At 39.8% G+C, this 14,307-nt stretch overlaps 1 protein-coding gene across 1 annotated transcript; it reads left to right on the top strand.

Moving 5' to 3' along the window:
- Nucleotides 1-460: 460 nt before the first annotated feature.
- LOC116697699 (sorting nexin-4) lies at nucleotides 461-14,301 on the top strand. Its single transcript, XM_032529086.1, has 14 exons — nucleotides 461-644; nucleotides 3,274-3,398; nucleotides 3,971-4,112; nucleotides 7,162-7,311; nucleotides 8,250-8,297; nucleotides 8,539-8,594; nucleotides 8,855-8,927; nucleotides 9,302-9,363; nucleotides 9,578-9,643; nucleotides 9,813-9,902; nucleotides 10,982-11,081; nucleotides 11,318-11,463; nucleotides 11,868-11,982; nucleotides 12,154-14,301. The coding sequence occupies exons 1-14, from the start codon at nucleotides 549-551 to the stop codon at nucleotides 12,199-12,201; spliced, it is 1,317 nt and encodes a 438-aa protein (XP_032384977.1). The 5' UTR covers nucleotides 461-548; the 3' UTR covers nucleotides 12,202-14,301.
- The last annotated feature ends 6 nt before the right edge of the window (nucleotides 14,302-14,307 follow it).

Here is a 14,307-nt window from a genome sequence, read left to right as displayed (position 1 = left end):
GATCCCCAACGGGGAAATTACAATTTACACTCTGTGTCCACACTTTGTTAGTTATAACACACAGTCCTCAAGTACACACACACACACATGCTCAGGATCTGTACATGCACTAATGGAGAGATGTCAGAGAGAGTGTTGTCTTATACCAAGCGAATTACACTTTTGTTGTGCTGAATTGGAGCTTTAAAACTGTAAATGATCACTTGTAATATTGCCGCAATGTCAGTATAAATTGTACTGCATTGTTGCATTTTACATTATATCATATTATTTTAAATGATAATTAAACCATAGCCAGAGATGATTCTGATATTATATGGTTTAACTCTTGTAACGTGTATGCATTATTCTTTTATTAATCTATTGTTTTATTATTGATTTTAAAAAGTGTTCGGCCATTTGTGATATGATGGACATTAGTAATTCAATACCATTCATTTAGTTAGTGTCAAACATTATCGCCGATCAGTGGCCTCAGACTGAAACGCGCATGCGCACAACAACGGGAACTCTGCCAGCTCAGCTGACAACAGCAGCTCCTCGGCCAGATGATGATGGCAGACTCTGGAAGTAACGAAGAAGTAGCTGTGATCGTTAACACCGACATCACTTCAACGGAATCCGAGAACAACCTTATAAACACGGTCGTACTTTTTTTTAATTCTCTATGACAAACATGTTAAAAAGTTAAGAAGTTAAAAAGCCTGTCTTCACCAGTGAAAACTTCCACATACAGGCCTAACGTAATGTAAGCTAATGTTAGGTGGACTTAACAGTGACATAAGCAACGGAGACTTTTCCACTCATCTTTTCAAAAGACTGTTGCGGTGTTTAGAATGTTAACTGGCTTCAAAACTAAATGTAGCTACTAGTTCCGCAAGGTAAGCTAAATGTTACAAAGTAACGTTAAGCTAAAGTTGCAAAATTGCTAACAGTGGTTCGTCTTTGGTAAACTTTACTCCTGACGTTAGCTCGCTAGCTAGCACGTAAGAATGCTAAGCTTAAAGTTTAGTCTAAATTAGCCAGAGTCCTCTTGTGTCCTGCACGTCGGTCCGGTGTTTCGGTTTAACTGGTTTTTGAGTTAACTGGTGATAGAGGCAGATGTGGTGTAGGCGTGGTCTCTCAGGACCCATTCCCGACTAACCAGGAAATAAACATTATTATCGCTTTCCTTCTATTCACATTTATTTGTCAGTGTCTTGTGAAACTTTACGATAAAAACGAGTTGCTGAGCATTAATTCCTGCCCCGACAGACATTTATGCAAACACTTGCCGTTGTCGTTACGAACTATCATCCGTTGTCTGGCGACTGTGTCTCTTACTGCACGTCACGGTACACCCCGATCGACTTGTGACTATAACACTTCACCGTTAAAGCACTGTTTCTGAAATGTAAGCAAACTGGTGTATTATATAGGCATACTGTTGGAATGATAAATGTGTCGATGTATGTTAGCGGGGGACGTTTCATGTTATCTGTTATTTATTTGACCCTATCACTTCTATGTTTCGAAATGGGATTTTTTCATATAGGCCTACTGACTCAACTCAACTTCAGATATCATTCATAGCATGATGTATGTAATATTTAAGGCATAGTGAAGTTTTGGATATTTTAAATTACACTATCTGGAATGTTTTTGTAATTATGGATATCTAAACTTAAAATAACTATTAACAATTGGATTGTACATATCTGAAATTGCATTGTTTCCTAACTATAATGTTGCAACTATTCAGACATTCATAAGATTGACTTTCTACAACCAACACTTGCTCGAACTCCGGCACTTCAAGTCAATTCTACAATATGTGCCAGACACCCAGAGCAATAAAAAATACGTTTCTCTCCGACCCACTGTGCTATATGCAATATGCGTTTCAATAAGCGAGAGGTATCATTTGTATCTGGATGAATGAGTAGGCATTCTGCACATTAAGGAACGTGATTGTAAGGTTGCAACTTAACATAACCCATCGTAGCCTACATAAATATAATTACATCTAGCCTATAAATGCCTATGTATCACAACGTAATCTGAGCGGATGCACATGTTGCCACATCTGCATTCAGCTGGGTGTAAACCTCATATGTAGCTTATGTTTTACTTACAGGCTGTATTGAAATGTAACAGATATCAACACGTAATCCATGTTGTAGTAGGCCTACTGTTATTAAATTAACTTGTGATGCCGTTGCAAGAACGAAGACCACAACGTAGGTAGCTGCAGTGATGCCTGTTTGAAATACTGCAAACGTCAATAAATCGACAAAATGTTCATGCTGTCATTATTTGTGTCATAATTGTGTTTAAAGTATGGTAATGACGTTTAGCATTGAGTCAATGTATTTCCTTTAACACGACCTAGATCTTACATTGCATATTGAGTTTGAATTTGTGCACCATGTTGACGTGTGGAAACTTTGGTTTATTTTCTACAACACAGCTGTTGTGTTGCCCATGTTAAATATTAGGTATTTGTAAGTGTAAATGAATCGATATGAGCCTATGACCGATGCTAGTACTTGTTGTGACACAAGTTAATCGGAGCGCACTGAGCGCTGTTCTGCTTATTTCAGCGGTCTTTATTTGTGTTCCATCTGCAGAGTCAGCAAACACTTCAGAAGGTTTAAATAAACGTCATTACCAACACTTTAAACACAATTATGACACAAATAATGACAGCATGAACATTTTGACGATTTATTGACGTTTGCAGTATTTCAAACAGGCATCACTGCAGCTACCTACGTAATCATTTCTGCGGAGTTTCTCATGGCACACCTACACCACATCTGCCTCTATCACCAGTTAACTTAAAAACCAGTTAAACCGAAACACCGGTCCTAATTACCGTGATTTCTAGTGAGAAAGGACAATTTCCGGGATACGTGAGCAACGATTTCTACGCCTTTGGTGGAAGTAGTGGCTTGTCTTGTCCTGTGACCGGGGCACACGCCTGTCATAACCCTGTGTAAAGAATCACAGTGTTACAGTACCTTCAACAGCAACACATCTTCTCTGTGCTCATCTGGTGTCATGCTTGTTAGTCTGTTTAGAACTGAATAGAATCCAACTTTATTGTCCACCAGAGTGGAAAATTGTCTTTTATTTGCTCTAGGACCATAAGAACACACACCTGTCTGTTTACATGTTGTTGTTTTTTTCTGATACTCCATCATATATTAACCACATACCTTTTATGCTTTTCTCCTCCTCTTGTCCCTTTCTTTGTCTTTTCTCATGCTCACACAATATGTTTTCTTGTAGATGGTGGAAAGAGGGACAGATCTGTTGAGAAAAATGGAGATAAATGTGGCGGAGGCAGAGAAAAGAACAGGAAAGAATACGGTTAACATGCAGGAAACATATACAGTCTACCTCATAGAAATACGGTAGGTCATAACCTGGAGTGTCTAGTTTTCTGCTGCCTTTTGCTGTTTTTGAAAAACTTACTTTCATTTGGTGCAATACAAATGCAACTTTTCAGTTTCTTTACCCTGATTGTTAATTGTCTTACTGGATGTAAAATGCTGGGATTTCTCCTCCCCTTCCGCTATCCCTGCTGTCTATTTTTGCTGCATCTGGGATTTTGCTCCGCATAAAACAATTGTAAAAGTAAAAGCGCTGTGGAGATAGGTCTGGCAATGCAAGACTACAATGATTGTGACAGCATATGCAAACAACGTAATATGGTGGTGCAGAAATAAATAGCAGCGACAAGAAGAGTGGAGTGGGACCACTTACTTCTACACTTTATCAATATTAAAAGCACATAGGACATATTTGCTTTATCTTGCACAGTGTTATTTTTTTATGTAATTAATCCAAAGTTAGATGAGATACATATGTTGCTTATTCTGTGTCTTAAGTTGCTTTGAACAAGATCAGTAGCTTAAATGCCTTACCACTTCTATCATGACACTTGATAACAATACTGTTTTCTCTCTCATTCGTCTGTGTGCAGGCCAGCTGATACTGTTCCAGAGGGGGGTACGCCTGCCGCACCTGACACTTTGTGGAGACGCTACAGTGAGTTTGAGTTGCTCAGAACATACCTCCTTGTCACCTATCCCTACATCATCATCCCTCCACTACCTGAGAAAAGGGTGAGTGACACACACTGTAGATGGAAGGAGACTTAAAATTAATAAATACAAAGATAAATTAAGGCTGTTTATTACACCTATTAATTAATTAATTAGTTAATTTGCTTTGGTCCAAATGATTTGATGGGTTTGTAAACTTGGAACGTTTTCCCCTTGGTTTGGTTTGGTTTTTACACAGGGGCGGGAGCAAGAAAGTAAATAAAGGAAGACGTTCCTGTGTTCTGGACTAGTGCATATTTCTTGCATCTCCATTGACAAATTAGCTCATTTCATCTAAATAATTTTTCAGACATTGTTTTGCGACGTCTGCTCTACTCATGACTTAAAGTCTCCAACTTTAGTGGCGGCTGGTTTGACCACGGAAATGGGAGTGACGGCAAGAGAGAAACATTGCAAGTTTCCACAGTTTGCCTGCTTTGCCGCATCTCAGATTACCAAGCGCACCTGACTACAGGAACCATTTAGCTCAGACTTGCGGAGAACACAGTAGTATGGGTGGTTCGAGGTCAGGTCACGTTCTCATCACAAACGAACCACCCCAGAGTTTATTTGAAACCTTACTGAGACCACCTCTTCAACGAGGTCTCGATACACCTGTTTGGTCCATTTTTGGCGCACATCCGAGTGTGATAGCTTCATTCACACATGCCCAAACAAACCGCACCAAGGGGGAAATGGTACTTTAGTGTGATTGAACAAAACTTAAAGGTGCTCTAAGTGATGTCATGCATGTTTTAGGCTACAAAATGTTTTGCCACATACAGAGAACATCTCCTAACTCCGCTAGCTGCCTGTCCCCTGAACACACTGTAAAAAACATGGTCTCTGTCGACAGCCCAGGCGCCACAAACGCCAACAAAAACAAGCTGCGCCAACCTGGGGCCTGTTGCACGAAACCAGGATAAGGGATTAAGCCGGGATATTCAAGTCATCCTGGATGAATTTAGCTTTGACTCGGTTGCACGAAACCAGATTGAATTAAGCCCAGCCAAGTTACCATGGAGATTTATTCTTTGCGACTAGCCTGGTCCAGAGCAGGCTAACAGCCGGGCTAAGATTAATCCTGGAGTCTCATGTGTCAAATCAGCTGCTGCTCTGATCCGAAATAAACGTGTTTAACAGTTATTGCGTTGTCTTCTGCATGTGTTCCGCTTTATTTTTATTAACATGCATTAGCCTACTTGTCACTTTTGTTTTCGCGAGTTTGATTTAAACCCTAATACAGCTGTTTAGATGTTAGAAATGGTTGCACTGGCACCCTGATGCGGAGTGGGACTTTTCCCGGTGGGACGGTACTGTGTCGAGGCTGCCTGGCATGCGGCCGCTGCCCGGTGGCCGGTGGCCGCCGCTGCCCGGTGGCTGCCGCTGCCCGGTGGCTGCTGCCCGGTGGCTGCTGCCCGGTGCCTGCTGCCCGCTGCCCGCTGCCCGCTGCCCGGTGCCTGCTATTGCCTGCCAGCAGACCTGCGAGTCGCGTCAGTGTCCACTCTCTCTGTAAAAGTAGAGATGAGCAGCGCAGTGTCCGTGGTCTCAGCTTCAGGTTTCTACAGGACGCTCCGGAGATTAAGTGTGACGATATTAATGTAGTGATATTCTCAGATGATAATAATGGCAGACTGGTCAGAGACCAATACATTCATGATTTCATTTTCTTGTTGCTTGTCCTTCTCTAATGAAGGGTAGTTTGTGTTACTCCTTAATAAGTGGGCCTATTGTTTTTTGTTATAGCTTACATTGGTTTCATAACCTTCTCAATAAGTCTCACATCACCGGACTAATAACGTGGCCTATATACAGCACGTATGTTGTGTAGTTTACATTCATCTCACTGGGAACACCACAATGCTTCTTAATCTTTTTATTTTGGTGCGGTCACTTGTCAGAAGAATAAAAAAACATGAATATTGTTTTACATATATGTTCACAGCGTGTATTGAAGTCATTTACTTTTTTTTCTAGTTGTTGTCCCTTTCTGATTGTTCTGTATGAACATTAATTGTACAAAGAATTAGATATAGCTTATAGAGATTTGTGCATGGTTGTAAAACATGTTCTCACGTTGTTAATAAGGGTTTGAAATTAAGCCTAAAGTCCGTAGGGTCCATTTCCCGAGGAACATTAGTTCCCTCTGCTCACTTTTGAGGCAAAGTAGATATTTTTACACACCCACACATTCAGTGGGGTCCACTATGTTGGGCTTTTTTTCTCCGTTTGATAAGAGCCGTATTTCCCTTTTTCCATATTCTTCCCCTCCTCGTTATTTTCCATTAGAAGATGCTGCTCATTGGGTGAAACATTTGGCGCATGCGTCTTCTCATCTCTGTATCAGTAAATCTGTGATCGATAACGTGGTCTATTTGAGAAAGCCGTGAACGTGCACTTATCCTGGCTATCTACCCCTGGCTTGACATAGCTCCACCTGTTTATCCTGGCTCGGCAAACGTGCAACCGATTAAGCCGCGATGAGCAGATCACACTAAGTCAAGCTGCGCTTTTTCACTTATCCTGGATATCTTTATTCTACTTTCGTGCAACAGGCCCCTGCACCACAAACCATAACAAACAGTGTTTCAGCTTATAACCGACAGCGTTAGCATGTTGGCTACCTCCACAATGTACGTTCATGACTCAACCAACTCCTTCTTGTCGGTAATTGGCTGGAACACTGTTTGTTATGTTTCTGTTTTTATTGGCGTTTATGGAGCCTGGGCTATCTACAGAGACCAATCTTTTTTTACAGTGTGTTCAGGGGACAGACAGCTCGCTGATAGTGAGGAGATGTTGGCTGTTTGTGTCAAAAAATGTTGTAGCCTAAAAAACGCGTAATATCACTTAGAGCACCTTTTAATGAGGCAGGTGTGAAAGCCCCCGAAATGTAAGTAATGTGCTGGGAAAAGCTTATCAGTTTTTGTGATATAACTGCTTCATCTGCAGTTCGTTAATGACATTTATTTCGTCTTGCTTTCATAGGTTACTGACAGTTTCTTCCTGTTTGTAAATTGTGGTAGTATTCACTTTTTCTTTTTTGCTCCCTGGATTGGGCCTCTTGTAGGCAGAGTTTGTTTGGCACAAGCTAGCAGCAGACAACCTCGACCCAGACTTTGTTGAGCGACGAAGAGTTGGCCTGGAAAACTTTCTGCTGCGTGTTGCATCGCATCCTGTCCTTTCCAGTGACAAGATCTTCTTCCTCTTTCTGACTGAGGTTAGTACTCAAGCATTTCATTATTATGTTCTACATAATGTCCCATTGAATTCTACCATGCATAATGCAGACTTGCACTGCACACTCTCACACACGCATAGTCTAACATGGCAGTAGCACTGTGGCAAAACAATGCACGATGCTGCACTGGTAGGAGGATGCAGACGAAGAAGAAGACGTAATTCCAGCCAGAAGGAGATAAACCTGTTGCAATGGCACCTCCTGCTGTACTTATTGACTTGTATGACAACGCCTTTTAATTTTGCCACAAAGCTATTGCATACACCCATACAAGGTAGAATAACTACAAGATCATGGAAGTAGTCTATGTCCGTGACGTTTCATTTCCGGGATTGCATCGTTGCTGACCGAAATTCCGCCCGATTTTACTTTGCTTACTTTATGTTGACATTCTAAAATCGGGTTGATTTATGAGGACTATATTGTTAACTGCTTCTCAGATCTCTGCAGGGTAAATCTAGACAGCTAGCTAGGCTATCTGTCCAATCTGAGTTTTCTGTTGCACGACTAAAACAACTTTTGAATGTACACAATACCAAAACAGGTTGCCCCCCAAAGCTATTTTGCAGCGGCACCGCGGCTTTTCCCGGTGTGTAGCGCCGCCCAGGACGATTGTGATTGGTTTAAAATAATGCCAATAAACCAGAGCACATTTGTCTCCCATCCTGGAATGCTCTGTGAACTAGCCTCCTCCACAGAGCTGTGGAGGAAGGTCTGGCAAAGCAAGACTAGTATGGAAGTAAGCTGGTGAACTTTTCCCAGTTTAAAAATCCTTCCAATCCTTCCATCAATCCAGCGCAGCACCTTGTGGTGCTTTGTTGTAGTGAAATTTTCTGCTTAAAAATACAATTTTTCCACTGTGCGGTTGTTAATCTTGTCCATCATGTGTCTGTCATCTGTCAATCATCTGTCCTCAGGAGAAAGGATGGAGGGAGGCAGTTTTGGAGACAGGCTTCCAAGACAAGGTACATACTGTAGTTAGTTGTACTTTGTCTCCTACACACTTTAGTTTTATAGTACATTGTTTAACTGTTTGACAGATATCCATCAAGTTCCTCTTTTGCTGAATTGCTTGACTGAGAATTTAGTTGTAAAATAACACTGTCGGTGTTTCAGTCCCTTGTTTTTTCCTTTTCGTAAATTCTCCCGTGTGCCATGTGCATATAAAAACCCTGTTAACTTGTGTATAATTCTCTTCACTTCCAGGTTGACTCCAGACTAAAGTCTCTGAGTGCCATGTTAAGAGTCAAAAACCCTGACAAGTAGGTGTACAACAGACAGAAAAAAGTTTGACGATCATTAGTTTTACCAGGATTTACACAAAGAAGGAAATTTAAACAAATTACTGAATTATTGTAAAAAAAAAAAATGGTTTGAAAGTTTTTGATGAGTAGACTTCAAAGACAAGTGAATGAGGTAACATTAGATGGTAAATAGTAAACATAACGCATTATAGCAAAACACACTGAAACACAAAAAATGAGAGTCAGTTAAACACTGTTTAATTTGTTGTGTTCTCCAGGCGATTCACAGCACTGAAACATTACAGTGATGAACTGAACACTGTCATCTCTCAGTTACTGCGGGTGCGCGTGGTGAGTTTTGGGATGTGCAAACACACACAGACACACACACACACACACCCCTATATTCAAATGTCTGCTTAGGTTTGGCCTGTGGTTTTTCTGTATACCATACTGTGCTGTGCACCATGGGCATTAATATTTCACTGGCATTATCTGCCAACTCCTGAGAAAAATAACTGGGTATTTAGCTTGCTAGATTTTTAACCTTCTTCATCAAGTACTTCAACTCAAGCCATTTTGTCTAGGGCAAGTAGTACACAATCAGCGTGTGTGAACTCCTGTGAGTGCTGCCTACATTTATTTGTGTACCAGCATCATTCTGGATTCTTTTTTGTTTTTTACTATCCATAACGTATTAATGATTTGATTGTCTTTTATTTTAGAAAGTAGCAGACAGGCTGTATGGAGTTTACAAGGTCCATGGTAACTACGGCAGAGTCTTTAGGTGAGAAACACCTGTCCTGTTGTAACTGCATTTGCACACAAAATCATAGGTATGGCCTTTAAAGAGGGCACTACATGTAAACAATATAGAGCATCAACAAGCCCTAAATTAAAATTAAAAAGCATTCAGAGCATACAGTGTATCAAGATACCTTTCGATCTACACAGTTGCTTATATTGCGTATTTCTTGAATTCTGTATTGTTATGTCTCCAGTGAGTGGAGTGCTATTGAAAAAGAGATGGGAGATGGACTACAGAGTGCTGGCCACCACATGGACACGTAAGTAGACTAAAGATGCACTTTAACTAATGTACCCTCTCTAACACTCAAACTGTAGCTTACTATTAAATGTGTTTACTAAAGCAGTAATAGACCAGTCATTAAACTACTAACTTAAACACATTCTTACACATTTATGTGTTCACTTATGAATGTGACGTGTACACAGGTATGCTGCATCAATAGATGACATCCTGGAGGAAGAAGAGCACTATGCCGACCAACTGAAAGAATACCTTTTCTACACTGATGCTGTCAGGTGTGTGTTTGTGTATGTTTAAAAGAGATAGAGAAATGTCTATGCCAGGCCAAACAAGAAGCAGCCATCTTTTATTTGTTCATTTAGCAAATGCTCTTGTTGGTATTGACAGAGTATCAGACTAGATTGTACGTCAGCACACTTTATTACCATTTGGTTTGAAGAAATGTGACAATATGTGTTAAAATGGAATTGACATGAAAGCAGCATACATACACACAGAATATTTACCCTGCTGGTCTGTTGTTGACTGTTATGAAGCTAACTCTGACATTTAAGGCCGGTCTCAAAAAATCAGGCTCAGTGATCCTTAAGTTGTGTAGCGCTGCAACGATACGTCAAATAATCAATTAGTCAATGGAGAGAAAATGGATTGCCAACTATTTTGAAAATGGATTAATTGTCATTAAGTCATTCTCAAGCAAAAACACTAAACATGTCATGGTTATGGTAGACATTTTACATTGTTTTCTAATGTTTTATAGATGAAACAATTAACTGACTAATCATAAAAATAATCAGATTAAGATTTTTAATTTATAATTAAAGCAGCCCTAATTTGACGGAGAAATAAAGGATATTGCCCCTCTAGGGCATTGGTCAGTATACTGGCAAGAATAATGTTAGTGGTTGTAGAGATAAAGCCTCACGTTTCCACACTGAACATTGCTTAAATTGGTTCATTGGTTAAAGCTCTTCTTAGTTGAGTTTTAGAGCTGCCTGTTAAATAAGGAAAACATTTACTTGCTGTGCTTCTGCCTCATGTTGACTTTGTTTTATATCTTTCTATTCAAAACAAAGCAACATGCAGCGGCGCTAATGCAAATATTTTATAGCATATTTAAACCATCTTTCAGCAGAGCATATAATGCAGACCTGTAGTCAACTGGCACTGAGGTTATGGCTCCTTTTATTAGATGAATATCAGCTGTGTCTTACTTTATTAATAGTGGTAGTGAAAGTGTAATTTCTGTTTGACGTTATTAGGTTCAGGATGCCACAATGCCATAGGACTACACATTTTTGGGGTTTAAATTTTAAATAACTGTTTTTTTAAATGTCTGTGTTTGTGAACTAAGGTCAGTGTGTAGGAAACATGAGTTGATCCAGTATGAATTGGAGATGATAGCTCAGGACCTCGTCCATAAGAAACAACAGAAAGAAGAGCTGGCTACTGGGGTAACGCACTAACACTTGCATACTTGCCTAGTGTCTCTCACTTTCTCACACATTCTGGGTACATACAAATGTGATATATACACACATACACACACACACACACACACACACACACACACACACACACACAATGACTGTGTCAAGACAGTTGTCAAAATGTGCATGATTCCACACAAGCAATATAAATTGTGGGTGTGTGTGTGTGTGTGGGTGTGTGTGTGTGGGTGTGTGTGTAGACAGTACGTATCTTTTCTCTGAAGGGGATGACCAGTAAACTATTCGGCCAAGAGAGCCAGGAGCAAAGGGAGAGCAGGCTGGCAGCCCTGGAGCAGAGTATCCAGGAGGGAGAGGAATCGCTCAAAGAGAAAAACACAGAGTGCCAGTAAGCTCAACCCCAGTTATTAAATCCTCCACCTTCTTTCTAATATTAAAGAATGTTTTAAATGTATTCCTTCTTAAATGTCCGGTCTTCTCACTGTTGTCCTCTGCCTGGAAATACAGTATATTTGTCTGTTTTATAGTCAAAAAATTTGCAGATATCTTATTACTTTTTCCAATCATGAAGTGGTGGATAGAGTTCCTTCTTTGAAGTCAGAATCATAGGCCGGGTACCCCAAATCAAAATCAGGAATTATGTATGAATAAAAATACATCAGTAATATTACTCAGTAATTTTAAATACAAAAACTACGACATTGTATGTCCTTCTTTCTCTTCCGTGTCTTCTGCTCCACCATCCCCACCCCTACTTAACACAATATGATCTTTCTGATTGTGTCTCTTCAGCGAGTTTGTGCAAACAGCCTGGGAAGACATTGAACGTTTTAAGGAGCAGAAGGACAAAGATTTGCGTGAAGCACTAATCAGCTATGCCATTATGCAGATCAGCATGTGTAAGAAGGTACGGGGCTCTTTTCCACAATACGTGTGTTCTGGTAAACTTGCTTACTTAGAAATGGCCAGGTGTTTTGTGATGTTAATTCTTCCCCATCTGATTTGAGATTGAAAAAATTGTCGTGTTTTTGCTGTTTTTCTTTCAAAATCGCTCTCGAACACTTTGTCACTGTCTCAGGGAATCCAGGTGTGGTCCAACGCCAAGGAGTGTTTCAACAAAATGTGAGCCACTTTCCAGCCAATCACTCTCTTGCACCAGCACCAATAATCAGTCAGATTGTTCAGAGTGGGATCATCAGCCAATTGTTATACTGCAGTCTTACGGAGATGGACCACGGGAGCCCAAATACTGCCTTCACTTTGTTTGCTACGTTTAATGATTCTCTTTCTTTTTCTTTCTCTCTTTCTCCCTCATGCACACACATTTATTTAGAAAGAGTTTCCAAGTCAGTCATTTGGTGGATCATGCCTCTTTTTAAAATTCAAGTGTCTTAACCGTACCATTATCTTGACTTTCTGCTGATGTAGCTTTCATACTTTTTGTACATTTTCCTCCTTTGTTGCACAGCTGACAGCATGTCCAAGAGGAGAGTCCTGCACTAATTATGCACAATAGTTGCACATTGGGAATGGCTGTGCAGTGTATTTTCCCCCTTAATAATTTAGTTATGAGAAGCTGCCTATTTCAGTCAGTGGTTCATGTGACTCTATTTAGAGTTTCCTGCCATAGAGAAGTTGAAACAAACTGTATTTTGTGCCTTTCCGATGTTTCACTTTTAGAGATTGTACTCTTTCTGATGACAGATTGAAAACAAGTTCATCCAGCATCAAGCTTATTTGGTTTGATTTTGACCCTTTTAATGACCCTTAGTTGTCACTGCACTAAAGCATTTAACTTTTACTTGGATAAAGAGCCTGTTGTCCATGCTAAAGTCTCTCTGCATAAGCATCTATAAACCATCTTCTCAGGCCTCCCAAATGTAGCAGAACTGCTTATTGAAATAAAAGGGCCATTGTTAAGGAATTGGTCTGAGAATTGTTGCTAGGAATTATATGCAGAATAAGAATACTTCTTCTCAGCTTCAAAAAGGAAGTGTAATCTTTTGAAACTCTAGTTATTAAAAATGTCGGGCGGAGATCATTCAGAAACAAGAAATTAGATTGTAAAGCTAGGGAACATAACCCAAGCTTTAGGAAGTCACTACAAAGTCGCTGAAATACATTTTTATACACTTCATGCTGAAGTCCGTCTTTATGCTGTTATTGATTGATAGCCAACCAAAGTGCTTATGATCAAGTAACAGTCTGTGTAGTACGGAGCTGCAGGAGAGAGTTTGACAATCTTGGGGTAGTTTTGATTATTGATATTGTTTTTTTTTGTTTTGTGCCAAATCAACGAGCCATGAGTAAGATATAGTCATGAAGGCCTTACAGCGTTTTGGTTAAAGTAGAGCCTCTTTTTCTTGAACTCATTTATGGAGTTTTCGAAGACTGAAACATCAAACCCCCAAAAACTACCTGATCTACCAAGGCTATCCGTAACTGTTGTTAAAAGCAACACACTTACAGATCAGTGGAGCCTTTTTTTTTCTTCACTGTCGAGCTTTATAGCCTTAAAATGAACATTGGTTTTGTACAACAGGGGAGGGACAAAACATTAGTTTGGCCCACTTTTCCGACTGTCAATGTGCCTCACCCCTTTTTCTGATGTTAAGTTACTGCACTAACTAATAGACATGAGTTCAAAGCATGCCTTAGGTCAATATTTATGAAAACTACTGACCAAATGGTGGAAACCTTTAACTACAGATATGTTGATACTCCAATTCTGGCGCTGTACTAATGCTATGTACATACACAACACCCGTGCTACTTTTGTTTCCTTAATGGTATCCACCTGAGGAGAAAGGATTGGTACTAATGGACATGTAAAAGTTGTGCAGAGGTTACTTTCTGTCAGTTTACCCTGTCCTTTCAGAATAAACAATCAATTCTCTCAATCCCAAATTGAGGCTTTATGTATGTTTTTATAATGAACTTGTTAAATGAGATTGTTTTTTTTTATGTTCATGTAATCATTGTGCTAATACACTAATAAACATATTTCTTTTTTTAAAACAATTTTCAGTGCGTTTTCATAACAAATAATGTACAAATGAGTCTAAGGTGATACTGAAAGCTAGGACGATAGGTGACACTGCTGGTTTCACACAATGTTTACAGATTACTGAGCCAGGATGCTTGATCACTTTTCGTGTATGGGACATTTTGTTTTCTTTGTGTCTAAAAGACGAAATAAACTTAAATTAGCACATTCTAAAGGTCATACTAT

The sequence above is a fragment of the Etheostoma spectabile genome, chromosome 11 (genome assembly GCF_008692095.1).
Source record: "Etheostoma spectabile isolate EspeVRDwgs_2016 chromosome 11, UIUC_Espe_1.0, whole genome shotgun sequence".
Taxonomy (NCBI): domain Eukaryota; kingdom Metazoa; phylum Chordata; class Actinopteri; order Perciformes; family Percidae; genus Etheostoma; species Etheostoma spectabile.
This window is presented reverse-complemented; position numbering and strand designations above follow the sequence as displayed.